This window comes from Vipera ursinii, assembly GCF_947247035.1.
Source record: "Vipera ursinii genome assembly, chromosome: 12".
Taxonomy (NCBI): domain Eukaryota; kingdom Metazoa; phylum Chordata; class Lepidosauria; order Squamata; family Viperidae; genus Vipera; species Vipera ursinii.
In genome coordinates this window covers 15,345,189-15,370,429 of record NC_139525.1, presented here as the reverse complement: position 1 = coordinate 15,370,429, position 25,241 = coordinate 15,345,189, and the positions used below count along the sequence as shown (strand labels likewise).

General features: G+C 45.3%; 1 protein-coding gene across 1 annotated transcript; it reads right to left on the bottom strand.

Annotated features, from left to right (window-relative positions):
* Positions 1 to 915: 915 nt before the first annotated feature.
* AMER1 (APC membrane recruitment protein 1) lies at positions 916 to 20,309 on the bottom strand. Its single transcript, XM_083372305.1, has 2 exons — positions 20,238 to 20,309; positions 916 to 5,315 (listed from the first exon to the last, which is right to left on the bottom strand). Exon 2 carries the CDS (start codon positions 5,241 to 5,243, stop codon positions 1,989 to 1,991), a length of 3,255 nt encoding a protein of 1,084 aa, XP_083228431.1. The 5' UTR covers positions 5,244 to 5,315; positions 20,238 to 20,309; the 3' UTR covers positions 916 to 1,988.
* Between the last annotated feature and the right edge of the window lie 4,932 nt (positions 20,310 to 25,241).

Sequence of the window (25,241 nt, the reverse complement as noted above, 5' to 3'; positions counted from 1 at the left end):
CATCCAATATTACTATTAACCTCCATTCTAGACAGCCTAGAAAATTGATTTCAACAAATATTCAGTCAGGCAGTACTTGGAATCTGATTCCAAAAATGATCTTCTAAGCACGCACGCGCATGCGCGCACGCACACACACACACACACACAGACACACACACAGAGAGAGAGGCTGGATCTAACTCATTAAAGCAACTTCATCCTTTTTCTAGCTCAGATATAGCTTCCTTCTGCAATGGCCAGCTGATCCTGGTAAATGGCAGCACATCTTGAAAGAGCTATAGACGGGGTTCACAAACACACACACACACACACACACACACACACACACACACACACACACAGAGCCCAACACATACAAGCAAGCCAAGTCTCCTTTTTGGAATCAAATTGGAAGCACTGCAGAGTTCTAAAATTTAACCATTCTGCTACTTTAAATAAGGGCACAGGGGTTCCCCCCCCATTTAAAATATGCCCTTTCAGAAGTTACAAGACCTCCGCTGCATTGACTTTACTTTGTTCCAGTATCAAGAAGTGTTTTTAATTTTTTAATTGTATGCATGTCTCCTTAGAAGCAATATACCCCAAGTACGATCCTCCTAGATTACAGATCGCAGAGCTTTTTTTGACCCATTCCCCTCTATAATCACATCTTGCCCTAATTTAAGTAACAGCCAACTTCTTGCTGTTTTGCCCAGCCCATCCATGGCAACCCTAATCTCCTAGTTGACAAACACCAGGTTGGTTGGTTTTCTGCCTCCCCCCCCCAATAAAACCACAGAAAGCCCAGCTGAACTTGAGCAGCACTCTCTTGACGCAGGGTTTCCAAACTTGGCCCATTTCTAGGTATATGGACTCCCAGAATTCCATAGCCAGCACAGCCATTGCTGAGAATTCTGGGAGTTGAAATCCACTCAACTTCAATTTGCCAAGCCTGGGAAAATGTTGCTGTAACAAGTAAACGCACTTAAGATGTGCTTCACGGATGCAATCCTATACGTCCCGAGGGCCTGTTGGCTCAAGGCAATCCTAGACCTTGCACCACTCGTCAAAGGCCACATTCCCACCATGACCTAGGCCAGGGGTAGGCAACCTCGGCTCTTTTATGACTCGCGGACTTCAACTCCCAGAATCCCTGAGTCAGCATAGCTGACTCAGGAATTCTGGGAGTTGAAGTCCACGAGTCATAAAAGAACCGAGGTTGCCTACCCCTCACCTAGGCTAAGACTCATTGTTGGGGTGGAGGGGAGATATAAAATGGGTGCTAAGCCTTTAGAAGGCTCAAGGCACTAATTCTGCCCCTTAACTTCCCTCCCAACTAAAAAAAGAAAAGAGAAAATTGGCCCCAACCATTCGGGAAGAGGTTCTGGGACCATAAAAGGTAGGCATGCCAGCACCCCTCTATTCTTGCCCTCTTATTCTCTCGTAATAAAAAGCAGCTTAGCTGGTCAACTTCCCAGCATAGGTGCTCTCAAACTCAACTAGGAGTTGACCAGTTTCACCGTAAGCAAGCCTCTCATTTCGGAAGCTTCCTCCAAAATATACCTTCTAACTTTGGCCACCTAGTCGGCTTTGGGAAATAATTTCTGCTCCTCTTCTCATGACGGTGCAACTGGACGCGATCCAGGACTTTATTCCCATCCCCTCAACTTCCAAGACCGCCCCTGTTCTCTCCATACCATTTTGCGGGATCCGCGGAAGTTCCCTCTGCCCACAAGCATGCCGGTTTTTAAGGCGAAACATCAGCAGGACATTTCAGCCCGGTTCTCCCAGCTTCTAACCCAAAGTCAACACTCTGTAGTATTTTTCTGTATCCCTCACCACCCACCAGAACCAAAGCCCCTTCCGATCCAGCTTGAACCCTACGCAAGGAAGCTACTTGGCTAATGACGTTCATGGACTGACTAGCTGGCCGGAAGTGTCTCCCAAAGGCTCTGGGTCTAGAGATTCCCCAATGTTCAGCTTTGCCCCTACAGGTAGTCTCAGCACTACTTGGTGTGAAGCTCAGATGTCCCCCGAGCCGCGTCTCCAGGCTTACACATGGATGACTTGTCAGGGGAGCAAGGGAAATCAAAGCTCAAAGGCAGATCTCGGCCTTTCTCTCCCAAAGGGAGGACCCAAGCGTGTTTTTTAGCCAGATTGCCCCCACCAGGCCTCTGAGGAGTAGGGCCCACTGGTGACATCACAGGGGCCTGCAGAAAGAGAGTGGAGGGCCTGGTCAATGGTCTCAATGCTGGAAGGACAGGATGGTTGCTTTCATCTGGTTCCTTGGTGAGATTCTGCCCCAGGCAAGCCCAAGGAGGAGCCGTGTCAGAGTGCTCCAATATTCCCCAAGGACCTTGAGAGGGAAGTGTATTCGAACCAGCCTCTCCCGCTTTCGTTTCTTGCAAGGAAAATTCCTCCTTGCTGTATGGTGCATTCAATTGTCCTGGCCACGAGAAGCCACCCACGCCATCTTTTCTTTCTCCTGGAGAATGTGGCACCCCTTCCTGGCCAATGCCCAATCCCAGAGGACCGGGATCCTTTTTGGAACCGCTCCGCGGCTCCAACGGCCTAAAACTGTCCTTGGATAGCTGCAAGCTTGCCAGCTCAAACTCCAGACTTTCGGTGTCCAGAGATCGGCTTCTCCTGCAGACGGACAGCGGCTCCAGGAGAGGCGGACTAAGCTCCTGAAGCCTAAGACGCCGAGGGAGGCTGGCAGCTCCCCAGTGGGAAGAGACCTGAGGGTACTCGGGAAACATTCGCTCGTCACATTCAGCAAAGGAGGCTTTGGAGTCGTAAGTGTCCCGGAAAGCCTCGAAGGAGGCGGTCAGGTCCTCATCCGTGTTCATCTCCAGATGTCCCTCGCACTCCCCTTCCCCTTCCTGTTCCACATCGACAATGTCAAAAGTCACCATTGTGGGCAGGTCAGGAAAGTTCTGAGTGAACTCGGAGCCTGAATCGGAACTTCTCAGACTTTCAGACAGGCTGGAGAAAAGAGTCCCGTTGCTGGTGAACTCCACCAAGGCTTGGGAGAAGTTGACAGCTTCTTCTGGTCCGTCGCTGCCTTCCTGGCAGGGCTCTTGAAAGTCAGCCCTTGGAGAGCAGCTGGGGTGGCCATGCGCTCTGTAGAGAGGGCAGGTCACAGAGTTTCCCGAAGCCAAAGCATCGAACACCGGATGTTCTCCGCTGGAGTCCAATTCTGAGCTATTCTCTTCCGATGGCTGAATAAGGCAACTACTGTGTGCTTTCGTGGTGGTGCTGGTGCTGCTGCTACCACAAAGCTTTTCTGGACAGAGCTTCTTGTGGAAATCATCTTTCCGGTCTTGGTTTTCCGCTAGCTTCTTTCCACCGCTTAGACCCTTGTCCAAAGCACAAAGATTTATTTGCTCACAACCAAGGCAACTCGAGCTCTTCCCAACTAAGCCGGTTGTTTGCATTTTACATTCAGACAGCTGCCCTGGACTCAGATGTTGGTCTCTTCTAAGCTCCTGGAGATGTTTCAGGGCCGGGTCTCCATGCATCTCCCAAAAAAGCAGCTGTTTCTGGAGGGTGGCCAGCCTTTGCTCTTCCATGGCTTCACTTTTCTGACCCATCAGCCAGATCAAGTCCTTTTCGTCAGGGAGAGCAAAGTCCAGGAACTGGTCAAATATCTTCGAAGGGGACACTTTCCCATCAAACCAAGATCCCTCTCCATGAGACGGGCTCATCAACGCATCGTCAGGTTCGTAAAACTCATAAAGAGCGTCCCCACTGTAGCTGTCTCTCGGGAGGCGGTCCTTTTTGATTTCATCTAAGCCATCCCCAGCTTCGTCTTCATCCCCGGCTTCGTCTTCAGGACCTGGGGTGGTAGAATCATAGTAGCCCTCATCACTATTGGGAGCGGATTCTTGTTGATCGCTGTGCGGCGTCAGGAGCTCCGTGTCGTTCCTTGTTCCTTCAGGGTACAACTGAGCTTCCAGCTTGGCCTCCTCCGTGCCCTGAAGGTCACATTCGGTTAGGAGCTCCGGCAGATGTGCTTCAGAGTCTGCATCGCCTTTGATGGCTCCTGCCCACATCTGCTGGAGGTACTCTTCTAAATCGTCCGGCAGGGCCATTTCCTCCCCTCCGCCTTGGTAGGTAACCAAACAAGAGGTCCTTTTGGCAGCCTCCCGGCTGCGTTCGGCAGATGTGGAGCTCTCCGTGATGCTATCGATGTCTGGTTCTGCAATTATATCCCCACAACCGGTGAAAGAGTCAAAGCTTTTAAGGGAGGTCACCTCCCCAAACATCAAGCTAAGTTGCTCCCCTGAGGGCGCGCAAGGAGGGCTCTTCTCCAGGAACTCTGGCTCAAAAACCTCAGGGAGGTCCCCGTAGGCAGAGTCACCGCAGATGTCCTGCAGGTTTGGCTGCCCATCCTGAGATCCTTCGAGGCTGGCCGGCCCTCCAGCTGCCTCGCCGACAGACCGAATTGGGCTTGAGGCCGGGCAGTCCATCTCTCCCGCCTCATTGTGGCTGGCTGCTCTTGGAGGCCCAGCATCGCCGGAAAAATTCTCCCCACCTTCCGGTGTCGCCATCCCCCTTTGAAGACCCCCATCCGGCCCATTTCCAGGTGGCTGTTCTTCGGTCGCGGTGTCCCGGAGAGCCCATTCTTGCAGCTCCGTCTTCTCAGGTTCCGCAACTTTGTTTTTCCGATGTCGGCGGATGCTGTTGAAAAGCCCCTTCAGCCCCTTTTTGGATCTTGGGAGGAACAAGGACTTCTCTCCCGTCAGCTTCTTTTCAAAGCCTTCGGCGCTGCTGGAGAGAAAGTTGGAGGGCTGGGCGAAGCCAGCTCTGAGCTCGGCTCCCAAAACTGCGCTCTGAGAACTCGGCAGAAGCTGGGGAGGAGGCAAGTCTGGCCCCCCGTCCGAGGGGCTCCTGAGGCATCCAGAAGCGACCTCTTCGTGCGCCACGTCGCTGATGCCGTCATGGGTCTTGCTCTTGCTGAGGCCCTTTTTGGAGGCTCCCTTGGCCTGGTTTTTATTCTTCCCCCCAAAAAAGCTGGGCAGGGTGCAGATGCTTCTCTTCCCCCCGAAGAACTTAAAGGCCGTCTTCTTCAGCTTGCTGGCGGGCGCCTGTTGCCGATTCAGCTCTGCCCCAGCGAAGGAAGCACCGCAGTGTTCGGAGAGGTGGCCGGCTGCCCCGTTTTCCTCCTGGGACTCTTTTCCCTCTTTGAGCGAGAGAGACTTGGCCCCGGGATTCTCACCGATGCCGGCGGCTTCTACGGCAGCCATTCTGGCTTGCATCGTTAAGGGAAGGCCAACGAGCTCATGGCTGCTTCCTCTAGCGTATCTTTTGACCGAAGCATCATGGGAATTCTGAAGGGGGGAAAAAAAGGGAAGGGAATGGGGAAGAAAAGAGAAAGAGCATCAAGATAATATACTGAAAAGCGGCAACTCTTTAGAACTCCGTTTCTCAATCGTGGCCCCTTTAAAACACGTGGACTTCAACTCCCAGAACTCCTCAGTTGGTGTTGCTGACTGGGGAATGCTGGGAGTTGAAGTCCACAACCGCCTTAAAGCAGCCAAGGTTGAGTACTACTGCTTTAGAAGATCCTGCAATGGTGTGTTAGAATAACCTTGGGAGACCAGGCAAAGAAATGCAACCGGGGAATGGTTACATAAAAGGCAGCTGAGCCCACGGGGTGGGTGGGGGGTGGGGGGAGAATGTGGGTGGGGCAAGATACCCTGGCTAGTTTGGGGGCTGCAAAGGGGACAAAGGGAGAGAAAAGTACTTTCAGATTTGCAAGATCGATGTCAACCTTAATAGACGGACAGAACCATGAATAGAATTCTGTTTTATTCTAACTCTACATTGATAGAATCTGGTAACTCTGACATTACTCGATTTGCAACGATTCATTTAGTAACTATTCAAACTTACAACGGCGCTGAAAAGAGTGACTTATGACCATTTTTCACACTTACGGCTCTTGCAGCCGCCCCACAGTCACGTGATCGACATTCGGATGCCTGGCCACCGGTTCATATTTATGACGGCTGCGGGGTCCTGGTGTCACGTGATCACGTTTTGTGACCTTCTGACGGGCAAAGTCAATGGGAAGGGGAAGCCAGATTCACTTAAGAACCGTGTCACTAAGTTAACTGCAGTGATCCACTTAACAACTGTGGCAAGCAAGGTCGTAAAATGGGGCAAAACTCACTCGGCAACTGTCTTGCTTAGCAACAGAAGTTTTGGGCTCAGCTGCGTTTGCAAGTCAAGGACTGCCTGTAGTTTTTTCTCCCCACATTTACAGATGCACAGCTAGGCAGGGTCCCTTCTGAGTCTCTTGCCCCATCCACCTGGCTTTCCTGCCTGAACAGGGGGTTGGACTAGTTGACCTCCAAGGCCCCTTCCAACTTTACTGTTATGATTATGATTATGACCTTTCTGCTGCAGGCTAAGGTACCTGCTATCTGACTGTTCTCTTGGCTGCGTCTCTTTGTTGTCTCCCAAGGTCATTTCCACATATCATTTCAGATCCAGACCTTCAGATTCTAACCAAGAAAAACTAGAGTCCCAGCACCAATTCTCCGAAGACCCCTAAATCTCTTAAGATATTCTGCAGAGGCAGATATCTACTTACACGAGTATATGGCAAACGTGGGGGGGAAAAGGAGTGGGCTCCAGATGTTAGCAAAAACATCTGGCACCTTAGGCTTCTTCATCAAACATCTCTGGCCAGAAACAAGCTCCTCAAGATCTTATGGAGATTCTCAGCCATCCAGGTCATGCTTGTCCCAAGGGTGCTTTTTCAGGAGGCAACTGGACTATTCTTGTTTTCCTTTGAAGAACGTTTCGCTTCTCCTCCAAGACGCTTCTTCGGCTCTGACTCCCCACCATCTAGTCAGAGCTGAAGAAGCTTCTTGGAGGAGAAGCGAAACGTCTTCAAAGAAAAACAAGAAAGTCCAGTTGCCTCCTGAAAAAAGCACCTTTGGGTCCTCAAGATCCTGTTCACTTTATTGACTTATTGGCCAAGGCCTCTTTAGAGAAACTTTGGTTCAGCAGGAGAAGGTTGAAAATTGCGTTGTATTATCCCTGGAGCCAAATTGGAGCCGTCAGCCCAACGTCTCTGCCTATAGTTACAATGGAAGGACTTTGCCTTTGATGGCCTCCACAGCTTCAGCCACAGGCCCAAACTCTAATTCCATGAGCTCATGTTGCTCACAAAATGCCTGAGAAGTGCAAGCATCAGGGCTAGCTTTAACACTTGGTTCCCATGTTGCACAGCTTGATAAAATTATCCACACTGGGATTCATTCCCTAGCTCAGGGGTCTTCAAACTTGGCCCTTTTATGACTTATGACTTGTGGACTTCAACTCCCAGAATTCCTCAGCCAGGCATGCTGGCTGAGGAATTCTGGGAGTTGAAGTCCACAAGTCATAAAAGGGCCAAGTTTGAAGACCCCTGCCCTAGCTGAAGGCAGTTGTGTAGAAGTCATCTAGCAGTCATCAGTTGGGGTAGGTTAGGGTTCCTGCATTGAACCGATAGTCCTATTATTGACTTTTAACAGTTTAGGGCCAGGGTGGGCAACTAGATGACCTGTGGACCTGGCTGGTTCAGGAATTCTGAGAGCTGAAGTCCACAGGTTGTAAAGTTGCCCTAGTTGCCCATCCTTGGATTAAGGATTGAATCCCGAGTGCCGCGTAGCAGAGTGAGCGCCTGTTAGTCGTCCCAGCTTCTGCCCACCTAGCAGTTCGAAAGCACGTAGAAATGCAAGTAGAAAAATAGGGACCACTCCGGTGGGAAGGTAACAGCGTTCCGTGCGCCTTTGGCATCTAGTCATGCCGGCCACATGACCACGGAGACGTCCTCGGACAAGCGCTGGCTCTTCGGCTTTGAAACGGAGATGAGCACCGGCCCCTAGAGTCGGAAACGACTAGCACGCATGTGCGGGGGAACCTTTACCTTTTACCTATGTTTCTGAACATGTTAGCAATAAAAAGCAAAATGGCTGATCTCGTATTTGTAGTGCTTTGGTGTTAACACCGGTCCACCACAAAACAAGAACATCACACTTATGGCCTTTGATCAGGTATTTATGAAACTCAGTAGTCCAGTGGTATATAATTTCTCATCTTCGGTAATTCAGCCGAAGGCACAGGCAGATGACCTCCGATGGGTGCACAATAACTGTTCGCTCCTACCAACTATTTTGTTCTGGCAAAAATCAAAGTAGAATCCACTAAGCCTTGAAGATTTCTTCCAGCTCTTTGTAAAAGAGGAAAAGGGACTATGAACTCTTCATTCCCCAATCCTTATCCTAGAAGGCTCACACATTATTTTTCTTTTTTCACCTATATCAGTTGATTCCTCCATATATGTAATACATACAGCCCAAAAATGCTTATCATAGAAAATGCCTTATTTATGATATCCACACATACACACAGAGGCACGATGATGGGATGTCCCCATGACACAATCGTTCTATCTTTGACCGATTACTTGGATCTCAAGGTCTCAAATCCATCCAGGGACAACCTAGCTGCTTCCTAGCTGTCCTGCAAACAGACAAAAAACTTCAAGACCCCCAACTACCGTGTTTCCTCGAAAATAAGATCCAACTGGAAAATAAGCCCTAGCATGATTTTTCAGGATGCTGGTAATATAAGCCCCACCCCAAAGATAAGCTCCAGTTAAGATCATCAGCCAGACGGATGCGTTTAGTACCGTATTTCCCCAAATATAAGCCCTAACCGGAAAATAAGTCCTAATGGAGTCTTTTGGAGCAAAAATTAATATAAGGCCCGGTTTTATTTTTGGGGAAACACAGTATTCCTGTGAGGGAGGTAGTCCTTGACATACAACCACAACTGAGCTCAAAAAAAAAGACAGTTAATAAGTGACTTCTGCCCCTGTTTTGTGACCTTTCTTCACACAGTTGCAAAGTGAATCACTGCAGTTGTCAAGCTACTAGCACTCTTAAGTGAATCCCGCTTTCCCATTGACTCAAAAGGTTGCAAAAGGGGATCGCATGACCTCGGGACACTGCAACCGTCATATATCCAGGCCAGTTGCCAAGCATCCCAATTCTGATCATGTGACCGTGGGGATGCTGCAATGGTCTAAGTGTGGGAAATGGTCATAAGTCACCTCTTCGATGTCATTGTAACTACATGTCGTTAAAAATGAGAAAAATCTGGGAACTCAATTCAAATCTTTCCAGCCCATAGCTTTGGGGCGGGAGGGGAATTCCCCCTCAACTGACCCTTAAGCCATAATTGCCTAACTTAAATCATGGTGTTTGGCAAAGACTCACTGGCACTAGCTTCAAAGTCAGGTAGTAACTTCAGCTCTTGCAATCAAGATTTAACTAAAGGATTATTAACCCTCTCAAGGCCAAGGGATGACCCAGAATTTTTTTTGGGAGAGAAATCTTTTACGTAAGCACCATGGAGGACACAAAACAAAGATTAGAGCCTTCAAAAGAAGCTCAGCTGAATCTACATGATAATTCTGCCTTAATCTGTCCAGCTTCAGCCAAGCGGCTGTTGACAGACCCTCCTTTAATCCCTGGAAATCAGTAAAAATATGTCTGAGAAGCATATCCATCCTGCTCTGTCTATCAGCCCAGATGATGCGTTGCTATACAACTAATTCTTAGTAAATCACCAATTTACAGAATATATGATCAAATAAGATAAAATAATCTTCATTGTCATTTTTTACTGTGGGCAGAAAGGCTCACATCAAAAATGAAATTTAGTTGCCCGCTCTCAAAGTGAAACACATACATGACACACACCTGAAACATACTATATACCACACCCCTACATATACATAAGAATAAAATGTTAAATACTGTCCATCTTGAATACGTAACGGAAGGAGGAAGCTTGAGAGTTCACAAGGTTAATACTGTATGGAATGAAACTATGGCTGAATCTAGAATGTTCTGCTACGAAGCCTCCTCCCAGAAGGTAATAGGTAAATAGAACTAGCTGTCTAGAAGCAGAATCCAACCTGATCAAGTGGAGACTTCCTACAATCCAAGGGGCTAGACCAGGGGTAGGCAACCTTGGCTCTTTTATGACTCGTGGACTTCAACTCCCAGAATTCCTGAGCCAGCATGGCTCAGCTTGGAAACCTCTCCCTTTCCCCTCAGCGTGGCTGGCTCAGGAATTCTGGGAGTTGAAGTCCACGAGTCATAAAGCGGCCTAGGCCAGGGGTAGGCAACCTTGGCTCTTTTATGACTCGTGGACTTCAACTCCCAGAATTCCTGAGCCAGCATGGCTCAGCTTGGAAACCTCTCCCTTTCCCCTAAACATGACTGGCTGAGGAACTCTGGGAGTTGAAGTCCACGAGCCATAAAAGAGCCATAGTTCCCCCATGTTGGCTCAGGAATTCTGGGAGTTGAAGTCCACGAGTCATAAAAGATCCAAGGTGGCCTACCCCTGGGCTAGACTCTTCCTTCCTGCATGGAAGAGCCTCAACTGAAGTCAGCCTGCCCAGAACTTAATGGACCATGCTGGGCCACCTCTGAAGATATCTACCATGGATTGACATTTGCCTGCATCACACATTATTCAGTTCCTCTCCTGGCTGGCCTGCCAAGCAGAGGAATTTTGCCTTTATTTCCCCAATTAAAAAGTATGAAATTGCCAGAAACTGGGAAAAGGAGTCTATAGAATTAAAGGGCTACACCTCTTTCTCTCTCCAAGCCATTCTAGCCAGAAAGGTGGTCATGTTCTAATGTTCTCCCATTTGCATGACTACATACTGGATCTGACCTACTGCTTGGATTTCCCTGGCATTAGCCACAACATTGAAATTTGGGACCTGAAGTCTCTTGCTAATCAATACTTACTTTTTCCCTTGTTTTTATTCAAGTTTTTGTTCAAATTAACAATAACAATAAAGTTGGAAGGGACCTTGGAGGTCATCTAGTCCAACCCCCTGCTCAGGCAGGAAACCCTACACCATTTCAGAGAAATGGTTGTCTTGTCTCTTATTAAAACCTTCCAGTTTTGGAGCATTCTCAGCTTCTGGAGGCAGGTTGTTCCACTGATTTAATTGTTCTAATTGTCAGGAAATTTCTCCTTAGTTCTAGGTTGCTTCTCTCTTTGGTTAGTTTCCATCTGTTGCTTCTTGTTCTGCCTTCAGGTGCTTTGGAGAAGAGCTTGACCCCCTCTTCTTTGGGGCAGCCCCTGAGATGTTGGAAGGCTGCTATCCTGTCATCCCTCGTCCTTCTCTTCATTAAACTAGACATACCCAATTCCAGCACCCGTTCCTTATATGTTTTAGCTTCCAGTCCCCTAATCATCTTTGTTGCTCTTCTCTGTACTCTAGTCTAGAGTCTCAACATCTTTTTTACATCGTGGTGACCAAAACTGGATGAATGGGATGTCCTTGAAGATTTGGTGCCAGATAACTAACATCAAGCAGGATCTGATGATGAATCCCTACCCATTATTTCAATCCTCCCCTATAGCCAGATCTCTCCATTTCAGGCCTTGACACTCTACAACAATATTTCTCAAGCTTGGCAATGTTAAGATGGGTGGACTTCAACTCCCAGAATTCCCCAGCCAGAATGCTTTGGGGATTGATGGCCAAACAGTTGGGGGGGAAAAAACTATGGAATTTTATTTTTATACATGACAACTGCAGAGAGATTGTTATATGCTCAAAAATGAACAGCTTTGGCACTACCTACAATGGAGCAATAGTTGCTAAATAAGATGGAAGTTGCAGAGAAGGAGAAATTAATATCTGTGATTGATGAAAAGTTAACATTTACATTGATGGCTGACCGGAAACCTTTTACGGACTTTTTGCATGAAACCAGGAAACGGTGGGTTCAAGTCCGGCCTCAGCCATGAAAGCCAGCTGGGTGACCTTGGGCCCGGTCCATCTCTCAGCCCAACCCAAATTTCACGTGTTGTTGTTGTGGGGAAAGTAGTAGTAGGAAAGAGCATTAGATATGTTCACCTTGAGTTGTTTATGAAAAGAATACGCTGCTTCTCCAAATCACCAGAAGGCAGAATGAAAAGTTGGACATTACGATATTCTTAAATGAAAGTGATTGCATTCAGGAAACACAGCACTAGTATAACTGGAAAAACAAGAATGTCCCGACTGAGACTTACAAGGCCTTGAAGTATCTAGGAATTTATTTCAGTCTTCCTAAAGATATCAAGTTCACGGCCTTTTAGTGAAAAGACCAGTAAGAAGACAATCAAATCTGCCAGCCCAAAGAATTAAAATTCCATAAAAGCAGTAACTGGACTATAAAAAGCCAAGAGGATTGTTAGCCTGCGGTTGACCCAACAGTTTCGCACCTTCAAAGTGGCCTCCACATTAACAGCAAGCAGTTCAAATGTCTGTTACCTTCCTACCTCCCCAGCAGTAAATAGGTTTTTCTGAAGTCCAGCTACGCTAGAGGCAAATAGGAGAATCCACTGGCCAAAATATTGGCTGAAACGAAGCTTTTGAGGCTTTTGAGCCCTGAGCCTAGTTCATCATGGCTGAAAAAAAATCCTTTCGCTTGGAAGAAAAAACAACAATGGAGGGGCTTATGCCAGGCTGAGATAAAGCTACAGCGGAGATTAAACGGTGTGTTTGATTTAGATTCGCAAAACAATGGGGGCTAATGCATCACTCCACCCTGTGATGCCTTTTGTCATCAGTCCTCTTTATCTTATCCCCAACTAACCTTATCTATGGGAAATCCTGCACAGAAAAGTGGTTCTTGCTTGCATCAACGGAAGGAGAGCTCCAAGATCACTTGAAGTGATGATAGCACAGCTTTATACTGCACTGTTGAGGTCGCACTTGGAATAGTGTGTCAAATTCTAGACACCACTGTACAAAAAAGATGTTGAGACTCTAGAAAGATTGCAGGGAAGATGATTAGGAGGCCAGAGGCTCAATAATTATGGGAATTGGGTATATCTAGTCCAGGGGTAGGCAACCTCGGCTCTTTTATGACTGGTGGACTTCAACTCCCAGAATTCCTGAGCCAGCTGGCTCAGGAATTCTGGGAGTTGAAGTCCACCAGTCATAAAAGAGCCGAGGTTGCCTACCCCTGATCTAGTCTAATGAACAGGACTAGGAGTGACCTGATATCAATATTATTATTTATGTTTATTATTTTATTAAATATATTGAACATCCATTTTACCACACAATAACTATGGGCAGTTTACAATATTAAAAATATAAGCGTTTACAAAATCTATACGCAATAGGAACTAAATAATAAAAATAATAAATACACAACCCTATAAAACATGGGGAAAGAAGGAATAGGATGAGTGGGGGGGAGAGGGGATCTTTTATTAGTCTGTCAATCATCCCAATTGGAGCCTAATATTTGAGGGGCTGTCAAAGAGAAGTGGGGAGGGGGTGTCAACCTATTTTCCAAAGCACCAGAAGGCAAGACAAGAAGGAATGAATCCAAAGTTGGGACAGAGAGAAACAGACTTTTAGGATGCTGTTATGATCTCCTATAGGGACACGGTGGCTCAGTGGGTTAGGATGCTAAGTCTGTCGATCGGAAGGTCGGCAGTTTGGCGGGTCGAATCCCGAGTGCCGCGTAGCAGAGTGAGCGCCTGTTACTCATCCCATCTTCTGCCAACCTAGCAGTTCGAAAGCACGTAAAAATGCAAGTAGAAAAATAGGGACCGCTCCGGTGGGAAGGTAACAGCGTTCCATGCGCCTTTGCCGTCTAGTCATGCCGGCCACATGACCACGGAGACGTCCTCGGACAAGCTCTGGCTCTTCGGCTTTGAAACGGAGATGAGCACCGGCCCCTAGAGTCGGAAACGACTAGCACGCATGTGCAGGGGAACCTTTACCTTTACCTTGTGATCTCCTACTACAGTAAATTGGCATGGAATCCATGCTTGTGCCTGTTTCTTGACTTGGCCTATCTCAAAGGGCTGACAAATATTGACATAAAGATCAAATTATAGAAGATTTTATTCTTTTAAGAGTTGGAATAGACTGCGTGAGTGTTGGTGTGCACAGAGGTGCTTTCGTCTTGCATCATTATCCTGGTGCAGGTCAAAAGATAAGGTTTGTAAGTTTATAAAAGAAGATTTACAACTCAAGGCGGCAAAAATACAGAACACATCTTCCTCCCCCTATTTTCCCTACAACAATCACAACTCACCAAGACCATTCACTAATCTGAGGAGCAAAGCAACCTAGAACTAAGGAGAAATTTCCTGACAGGGAGGACAATTAACCAGTGGAACAGCCTGCCTCCAGAAGTTGTGGGTGCTCCAACACTGGAGGCTTTCACAAAGAGACTGGACAGCCATTTGTCTGAAATGGTATAGGGTTGAGCAGCGGGTTGGACTAGAAGACCTCCAGGGTCCCTTGATGTCTGTGGAGAGTCACCCAAGTCCTAGTTATCCCAAAGACACTTTTTCAACTGGACTTCCTTGTTTTTCTTTGAAGATGTTTTGCTTCAAGAAGCTTCTTTCGTTCTAAAGTCCCCTCCAACTCTGTTATTCTATTTTATTTCTATTGTAAAAAGAGTTAGAAGTCACTTTTTATGTAACCGTTTCCTTTTATATATTTTTTATTTTACTGACCTTTTATTTCCTATTTTTCTTTCTCTTCTCTCCTTTTACAATTTCCTTTCTTGATCGTTAATCTTTTTTTCTTAGGTTTTTATTTTATTTTAATAAAGCTAGTCAAAGAAACTGTGCTTTTCCTTCCGACCTAGAAGCCCTAGGAAGGTTGAAAAATTTAAAAAATGCTTGGATCTGCATTTTTTTTTACTATGATTATTTCTACAATTATTACCTCTTTATTTTCTGCTCTTTTGCTTTTAATAGTCATTTCTTATGCCATTCTTATTCATTTAATCTTTTTTTTTAAAAAATCTAATTTTTTGGCTTATGATGGTCAACTAAATAAATAAAATAAATAAGGTTTCACTGTATCACATATAAAGGCCTTTGTATTCCCCCTCAGCACTGTAAGAATATCTCTAAAATGTTTTGGGCTCTGTATTACGTTGCAGCTGTTTTGTGTCATGTTGATTTTAATCTTGATCTTGACTTCACTGGGTTGTCTTTATTATTGTGCAGTTTAGTTTTATTACGCCATGTTATAATTGTTATACTGCTTTGGATTTATGTTTTTCATTTATCTGTACACAACCCAGGGCACTCTACTTGATACTTTAAAAGCGCAATAAATCAACTGCAGGGTGCAAATAACTCAGTAAAGATTAAAAAGTTATAAACTGAAAATATATGTGACCTAACATGCACTAAGATTTGCAGTCCAATGCAAAATTGACCAGACTGAGAAACCTTAATGAAACCAATGGGTTGAGTATGTCTGTTTTTGTATATCTATGTATCTACATTTATATTTATCTGTCTCTGTGTATACATTTTTTATTAAACGTTTTGAGAATAGGAACGTCTACTAACTACATTAGAGCAGAGGAAGTGAAAAAGAAAGAAATAACAAGAAAAACTAAAATTTCAATGAGAGAATGGGGGGGGAGAGAACAAAATATAAGGGCATAAAGCAGTAGCTTCTCATATTCTTCACAGCAGTTAAAAGTACAATTATATTTTAACTTCTCTTTCTAAAGTTACAACCTGACTCTCTTCTTTCTATAATCTGCATCCTGCCTAATCATCAAAACAAGTGCATTTTTTTCTCAATATTGTCTTTTTCTCCAAACAAAGAAGTTTATCCCTCTGTCACTTTCGTTCTGTCAATTTCACCAAATTGGACAGCCTAAATCTTTCCATATTTCCACAATCTCCCCAAAGGGATTGGGGGGATTAGTTCCCATGAGCTTTCCCCCCCCCCAGCACTTTATCCAACAATCCTAAAAGTCAAAATTCTGGCTCCAATAAACTTCTCTTTTGAATGATCCTGCAACCGTCATACATGTGAACCAGCTGCCAAGTGCCTAAATTTTGATCAGATGACCATGGGATGCTGCAACAGCCGTTAAGTATGGGAAACAAGTCACAGGTCACTTTTTTCAGTCCTGGTTTCATGCCGGTCACTAAATGAATGGCTGTTAAGTCAAAGACTACTTCTACAACACCACCCAGGGTCGCTTCTGTAAGACAGGCAGCGATATAAATGCAATAAATAAAAATAGATAAGTCAAAATACACACGCATGTCTCCAAAATCACTCATCAATTGTGGATAATTTCTCAGCTTCTTTGCACACATTCCAGCCTCAGTTTAACAAACAATGATTGCAGTGTGGGTTGTATTTAACTGACATCTGACCCTTCTGTTTACATTCTTCTGTCTTGGCACGCCATGAATATGTGGCCTCTGCCAACTGCGGACAGAATGCCACACAGCTGATCCTGGGTATGCAAGTCCATGACAGATCACACCACAATAAATTGGCCAGCTTTTAATTCATGAACAAGGAGCTATTGTGATTTGTTATCTCTGTGCATGCCGGTGTCTGATTGTCCCAGTTTATCACCAGGAAACACAAAAGATGACAAAATCTGGTTGAACAAATGTATTCTCTGATCTTAAGATGCTCAGGTTACATGGGGAAAAAAATTCCAGAAATATTACGATGTTTTGCAATGGCTCACCCATGAGGGATGTGGCAACAAGGTCAGGATTGGGATGTTGGCACTACAGGTAATCCTCGACGTATGACCACATTTTCTGTTGCTAAGTGAGACACTTGTTAAGTGAGGTTTGCTCCATTTTACGACCCTTCTTGCCATATTTGTTAAGTGAATCCCTGCAAGTGTTAAGTCAATAACAAAGTCGTTAAGGGAATCTGGTTTAACCATTGACTCTGTTGCCAGAAGGGCGCAGAAGAGGATCACATGATCCAGGACACTGCAACCGTCATCAATACGAGTCATTTGAATTTTAATTATATTATGGGGACGTTGCAGTGGTTGTAAATGTGAGAAATGGTCATAGGTCACTTTTTTCAGCGCTGTTGTGACTTTTGAACGGTCACGAAATGAACTGTTAGTAAGTCAAAGGCTAGGTCAGGAAACACTGTCAGCCAAGGGCATGTATTAATTCCATAAAAATAGAGGGATCTACACACTGCACGCTTAAAAAAATGTACAAAGAGGTAGAAAGGGCGAAGTGTTGCATTCGACAGAGATATCAAAGAATTGTTGTGTCATAAAATCGCTTTAATTAAAGAACAAAGCAGTGCTTCGCTTGCAACCATTTAGTGACCATTTGAATTTGCAATGAAAAAAGTGACTTAACGACTGGTCCTCCCACTTATATCCTCATGGTCATATGATCAAAAGTCAGGCACTTGGCAACTGGCATTTGAAGAAACCACAACAACAGGCTACAACGGGTTTTTCAATGGGAATATGACTTGACCAGGCCAGGGCGAAACTGAAATCTGATTTCTTCTACTGCATTTTTTTCAACTGCCTTAAAATTAAGCTGAAAAGTTTCCACCTTGTGGGATCTGAAACATCCCCTTCGCTGCAATCCGCAAAGCAATACACACACACACACACACACACACACACACACACACACACACACACATAAATGCACTTCCCAAAAGGAAGCATTTACATAGCTTCACTTGGGCCTTGCTGTTCAGTATTATAACAATAGAGTTGGAAGGCACCTTGGAGGTCATCTAGTCCAACCCCATGCTCAGGAAGGAAACCCTATACCGTTTCAGACAAATGGTTGTCCAGTCTCTTCTTTAAAACTTCCAGTGTCGGAGCACCCACAATTTCTGGAGGCAGGTTGTTTAGTCCTCAACTTACAACCATTCATTTAGCGACTGTTCTAAGTCCAACAGTGCTGGAAAAAGTGACTTATGAGCAGTTCTCACACTTATGACTCTCACAGCATCCCCATGGTCACGTGATCGAAATTCAGGGTGCTTGGCACGTGTTTAACCGCCATTTCCCTCAGTGAGCGGCTCTTCGCAGCATTTATGGCGGTTGCAGCGTCCCAGGGTCACGAGATCACCATTTGCGACCTTCCCAGCCAGATTCTGACAAACAAAGTCACTGGAGGAAGGCCGATTTAACGACCGCATGATTCATTTAACAACTGCCGTGATTCACTTAACAACTATAGCAAAACAAAAAAAGTTGTAAAATTGGGCGCAGCTCCCATAGCAATCTCCTTGCTTAGCAACAGAAATGCTGATCGTAAGTTGAGGACTATCTGTAGCTTTAATATTTTTTTAAACAATAGAAACTTCATGCAGATGGAGCCACTGCCTCAGTCAAACATGAAAACCTTTCCAAACTTTCTGGACGGCTGGCCTGGTCAGTCTCTCCACTCCACCAGAGCAGCAAGCAGGTGACCCCCAGCCTCCTCCAGGAGACCCTCTCAAAACCAGCACTGAGAAACAGAGCCTGATTGGGGTGGGGGCTCCCCAAAGCCCCTTCCCAGCTCTGATCAGCAACCTCTTCTTTTTTTAAAAAAAAATCTTTTTCTGCCATGTTATAAATGAAAGAATACACCCTATTATTTCAACCCAGATTTCAAGATAACCCTATTTAGGTCCTCAAGAGTTGAAGTGAAGGACATTTTCTTATTTAGAAAGCTGAAAATATTGAAAAAGGAGGAAAAAATAAACGTTCTATCAAGGTCAAAGGCTTTTTAAGATGTCAATATTGCAAGCCTAATTTTTTTTTAACTTTTCAACCAAAATTGAGGACATTAAAAAAAACCTCTGCTATATTTCGTATCCAAGTAGCAGTTAATGTGACAATCATTTTGGTTGGAAATGGATTAGTTAATATTAAGATCTCCCTTATATTAGTAGTGTAGGTAGATGATGGATAGATTAGGTAGATTAAATTAATTAGATTAGATTAGATAGATAGATAATATCTGAGAGATATTATAGGATAATATTAGATAATGATAGATTGAGATGAAGATAGAGATAATAGATATTATAGGATAATATTAGATAATGATAGATAATATTAGATAGATATTATAGGATATTAGATAATGATAGATTGAGATGGAATAGATAGATAGATAGATAGATAGATAGATAGATAGATAGATAGATAGATAGATAGATAGATATTATAGAATGTTAGATAATAATAGATAGGATAATATTAGATGATAGATAATATTAGATATTAGAATATTAGATAGATGATAGATGACATAGATAGATAGATAGATAGATAGATAGATAGATAGATAGATGATAGATAGATAGATAGATAGATAGATAGATAGATAGATATTATAGGATAATATTAGATAATGATAGATAGGATAATATTAGATGATAGATAATCTTAGATATTAGAATAATATTAGATAGATGATAGATGACATAGATAGACAGATAGATAGATAGATAGATAGATGATAGATAGATAGATAGATAGATAGATAGATAGATAGATAGATAGATAGAGGATAGATAGATATTATAGGATAATATTAGATAATGATAGATAGGATAATATTAGATGTTAGATAATATTAGACATTAGAATAATATTAGATAGATGATAGATAGATAACAGAGAGACAGAAAGAGAGAGAAAGGGTTAAATGAGACATAGTTAAATGAGAGAGAAAGAGATACAAAACACAGTCCATGCACATTTGCAGTAGCTGTATAAGGGACCACCCCTCGACAACGGCAGGCCAAGGGGAATCCGAACAGGGGAATCGCTGAACTTGACAGTTTGCGGACCGACCTTCTGGGCTCACACGCGCGTGCACGCTCTCTCTCTCTCTCTCACACACACACACACACACACACACGTGCACCTTTCGCCCTGCAAAACCGCACCTGCAGCCCGCTCCCTCATTAAGGCGGGGGTGGGGGAGCCTCCCGCAGACCAGCCCGACGACCCCCCACCCCACCCGACCCCTCTCCTCTCCTCACAGCCCACCCAGCCACCCACCCACGCCTGGAGCCGCTCCGGCGCCGGCAAACGCGTCTGGCCTGCAAGGAAGCTGGGCGGCCGAAACCCCGGGAAGGGAAGACCCAGGAAGGGAGGGTGGGTTGTTGGGGATTGGGGGGGTTTTTGCCGGCAATTCTGCCCCCACCCCAGCGGAGGACGACCTCCCTCCCCCTCTCCCTCCTTCCCCGCCCCGCTTTGCCAAAAGCCAGGCAGGCCCTTCCCGACACCCGCGGAGCCGCCGGGAGGCGACACAAAAGGCGAGCGAGGCGTGCACACCACCGGCCGCCTTGCAAAGAGACGGAGGGGGGGGGGAGAGGGAGGGAGGGGGGGCCGGGAAGGGCGGAGGGGAGGGGAGGGGGGAGAGCCGGAGCCACTCACCGAGGCAGCCCGCGCTGCGGCCGGGCGCGAGACGGCGCGCCGGGAAGGAAGTTGCCCGCCGCCGCCGCCGCCTCGCCGCTCCCCCCTCCCCCCCCCGGCGCCCAGGAGCGTCGGGGGCGGGGCCGGCGGTCCCCTCCTCCTCCTCCTCCTCCCAGCCCAGGGGTCGGCAAGCTCGGCTCTTTTATGACTCGTGGACTTCAACTCCCAGAATTCCTGAGCCAGCTACGCTGGCTCAGGAATTCTGGGAGTTGAAGTCCACGAGTCATAAAAGAGCCGAGCTTGCCGACCCCTGTGACCCAGCCCAAGGCGTGGCCGGGTGACAGGCAGGCAGGGCTGGCCAATGGGGAGGCGGGTAGGAGGGGTCTCCGCCGCTCCGCCCCGCCTCCCCTGGGCAACTTTCCCGGGAAGGCAGGCGCGGCTGGGGCGCCTCTTTTTCTCCGCCTCGGCCGTCCCGTCCCGTCCCGGAGCCCCGCGCCGGTCCCTCGGAGCTGCCCTGCGGCTCTTGGAGCGCCGGTCGCGGCGGCTGGGCTGGCTCCCTGCAGGGCCGGTGGCGTTTTCAGGTGGCCGCGAGTAATAATGATAATAATAATAATAATAATAATAATAATAATAATAATAATAATAAATATAAATATAAATATAAATATAAATATAAATATAAATATAAATATAAATAATAATTATTATTAATAATTATTAATAATAATAATAATAATAAATAATAATATAAAGTTGGAAGGGACCTTGGAGGTCATCTAGTCCAACCCCCTGTTCGGGCAGGAAATCCTATATCGCTTCGGACAAATGGCTGTCCAGTCTCTTCTTAAAAACATCCAGTGTTGGAGCATTCACCACTTCTGGAGGCAGGTTGTTCCACTGGTTAATTGTTCTAACTGTCAGGAAGTTTCTCCTTAGTTCTAGGTTGCTTCTCTCCTTGATGAGTTTCCACCCGTTGCTTCCTGTCCTGCCTTCAGGTGCTTTGGAGAATACGTCCAAGACTCTATATCCCATTCCACACAACTGGTTGTCCAGTCTCTTCTTAAAAGCCTTGGAATGATGGAGCACCCACAACTTCTGAAGGCAAAGCTATTCCACCGGTTAATTGTTCCTACAGTCAGGAAATTTCTCCTTAGTTCTAGGTTGCTTCTCTCCTTGACTAGTTTCCATCTGTTGCTTCTTGTCCTGCTTCCGAAGGAGCCGAGAGTTTCCTGCGAAGGGTCCCCGGGCTGGCGGTTTTTTTGGGGGGGGAGTCGAAAGTGGACGCGCAACCCAAATGAACGGGACGGAGTCCGACCCCGAACCCGGATGAACGAATCCAAATGGAAGCACAAGGGAAAGTCCGCAAAAGCAGCATGCCGCGGGTGTGTGTGTGTGTGTGTGACTTACAAACACAAACACCGGACCTTTGCCAGCGTTAAACGGGGGCAACCCCCCCACACACACCCTTGATAAATAATGCAACAAATTTTGAGGCTAGTTGGATTGCCATTTTGTCACTGTGCAGGTAGTCCTCGACGTAACGACCATAACGAAGCCCAAAATGCTTCAATTGCTAGGCGAGACAGCTGTCAATCATTTATTTTATTTATTTTATTCGATTTGTATACCGCCCTATTCCCATAGGACTCAGGGCGGTTTACAGGGCAGTTAAAACCATGAATACAAAAAATTAAAAACAAATAAAACAATTAAATTCAAGCCCCAAGAGTAAATCTAAAACCCAGTTAAATTAACAACCCCACAGTATGTTTTTGAATGAATCACTGTAGTTAATAACATGGTTATTAAACGAATATCTGGCTTCCCCACTGACTTGGCATTAGGTCGCAAAAGGGGGGGGTCACGCGACCCTGGAACGCTGCAACCGTCATAAATACATGCCAGTTGCCAAGCGTCTCATTCTGATCACCTGACCTTGGGGATAGCAGTAGCACCGTAGACTTATATACCGCTTTACAGCCCTCTCTAAGCGGTTTACAGAGTCAGCCTATTGCCCTCCCCTCCCCCCCAACAATCATGAGTCCTCGTTTTAGCGACCTCGGAAGGATGAAAGGCTGAGTCGAGCTTGAGCCGGTGAGACTCGGACTGCTGGCAGCTGGCAGCAGGTAGCAGAATTATTTATTTATTTTATTTAATTAAAATTTTATACCGCCCTATTCCCGAAGGACTCAGGGTGGTTTACAGGGCAGCATAAAATACAATATAAAAATAGTATAAATTAAAATAGAATTAAATTACTTAAGCCCAACAATTAAAACAATATTAAAAGCTAAAACCCCTTCAGTCCAGGCCTGATAGATCAAAAAAACAGGTTTTCAGATCCCGGCGAAATGAACGCAGATCCGAAGTTCCACCGGTAATTCATTCCAAAGGGCAGGCCCGCCCACAGAGAATGCCCTCCCCCTGGGGATCACCTGCCGGCACTCCTTAACCGCCGGCACCCTGAGAAGACCCTCCCTGTGGGAGCGCACAGGACGATGGGAAGTTGATGCCGGCAGCAGGTGTTCCCTTAGATAATCCGGACCCAAGCCATTTAGGGCTTTATAGGTCATTACCAGCACCTTGAATCTCACCCGGAGGGCAACCGAAAGCCAATGCAGCTCACGGAGAAGAGGTGTTACACGGGAGTATCGGGAAACTCCCATAACAACTCACGCGGCTGCATTAGCCCTCAGCACTGCATTCTAACCACTGCGTCGCCAGGGATGCTAGAATTGTCTATGAAAAACAGTCACTTTTTTTTCCCTGTGCCATTGTCACTAAATGTCAGGTCCCCACATCCTTATTGTCTTCCTTGCATGTGTATTTCTGGTGGTCTTGTTTTGGGGCCTGCCGTTCCGCTGGGGGGAAGGGGAATAATTGCTTTCGCTTGGGATAACTTCCTACCTTTCCCTCTCCTGCCTTCATCCTCTTGAGAAAGGAACGTGTCTCCCTTATCAGAGAAAGGAAAGCTGGAGAAGACCTTGAGATGCACACCAACTGTGCCAGTTATCTGCACATCTGACCACCTGTGGATTGGCTGGATTTCAAATAGACATCTGGTGGGAGGTGGAAGATTGCTGGTTAAACTACGCCGCCGTTTCATTGGGATTTTCCCCAGATCTCGCCTTGACTTCCCTACTGTCGCTGACCCCTAATAAAAGTTTCCTTTTGAGACAATGCCTGTTTCAAGAGTTCTGCTTTCTTGGGTGGTTAGCTGAGGTGGGTCCTTACACTAAATGAATGGTTGTAAGTTTGAGGATTACCTGTATTGCCGTTCTGGTATTTTTAATTATGTTACTGTATTTGTATTTTGTTTTTGATGTCTAATTATCTTAGTGTATTGTTATGTTTATTTTTACTTACTGTACTATATATTTCCTTCTTGTCTTTATGTTTATCTGACTTTTATTTATATTTTCTTCTTAATGTTTATTTTTATTTCTATTACTGTAATTTGTTATTTTCCTTTTTCAGGTTGTAAGCTGCCCAGAGTCCCAGGAAGTAGAACAGCTCCAAAACTGAGTTGAGTAATGGATAAATAAATTAAAATCTGGACCTGTGAACCCAAACCAGCAAAACTATCTAATTTTGCTAGCAAAATTTACAACAAAACAATCCTCCCTACTAATTTTATCGATGGCAATTCCCAATCCTGGTCTGCTTTATTCAATATTTAGATAGAAACTTGATTAAGGCCATCGACCAAATTAGTTTTAAGGATCTCAAGGGAATTCATGCTACTGCAAGGTTTTCTCAGCTTGTAAAACTGGCACCTTGTGGAGAGCTGAATAGTGACAATTATTGTCCCTTTTTAACCCTGAATGCCATTTTATTTTGCATGTTCCATTTTGTGTGTTATATTTTCTAGGTTTTATTTAATGAATCTTATTTAGACTGACCTGTAATAGAAAAAAATTGATTTGATTTGAAAGCACACGAGACCAAGGAAATGGCCTTTGATTCCTGGAGGCCTAAATGATTTCTCCTTCATCTAGTTACTGATCATCACAAAATGTACAAGCAGTGTAGAAGAAAGATAACAAGGAATGACATTTTTAGTGGAGAGGTGTGTTCACACAACTTGCTAAACCACAGTGTATACAGCATGCTGTCCCTGTTTTGCAGTTTCTTCTTTGCATCTCCTCTGACAGCTGTTGTTTAAAAAAGGAGCACCTGTATGTGATCTTGAAGACTTGGTTCACAAATCTCTTTCCTTAGCTGGGGAATTCTGGGAATTGAAGTCCATGTGGCTTAGAATTGCCAGGATAGACAACAGAGTCTATACAGGAATGAGTACTGACAAGCTAGCACTGATGACCCCGTCAACTCCTCTTACTTTCCCCTTGGTTGGAAATTTACGTCTGGGAGTTTGCAAGAGGGATCACAGATGCGTTCATGTGCAGATGTGGAAGATTTCATTACACAGAAGGAAAGTGTTACTGGTTTTTGACGCAAGAAAGGAAGAGTGAACTATTGACCTGATCCACTCAAGTTGCTAGTGTTCCTGGGGCTTCAGAATTAGGTTCACGCTGCAGATTAGGAGCATGCTGTGACTATTAATAAAATATTTTCCTAGTCTAAAGGAAGGAAGGGAGAAAAAGAAGAAAGAAAGAGAAAGAATGAGAAAGAAAAGAAAGAAGAAAGAAAGGAAGGAAGGAAGGAAGGAAGGAAGGAAGGAAGGAAGGAAGGAAGAATGGGAAAGAGAAAGAAAAAAGGAAGGAAGGAGAATGGGAAAGAAAGAAAGAAAAGAAAGAACGGGAAAGAAAGAAAAAGAATGGGAAAGAAGAAAAAAGAAGGAAGGAGAATGGGAAAGAAAGAAAAAGGAAGGAGAATGGGAAAGAGAAAGAAAAAGAAAGAATGGGAAATAGAAAGAAGAAAAGAAAGAAAGAGAAAGAAATTTGGAAGATGCACTAACCCAAGAGATGGTCCAACATGGATTGATCTGGCTGCTGGAAATAATACTGACACTCAAGAACTGTGCAAGGAACCCTCAGGGGAAATGATAGGATTGTTCAAACCAAG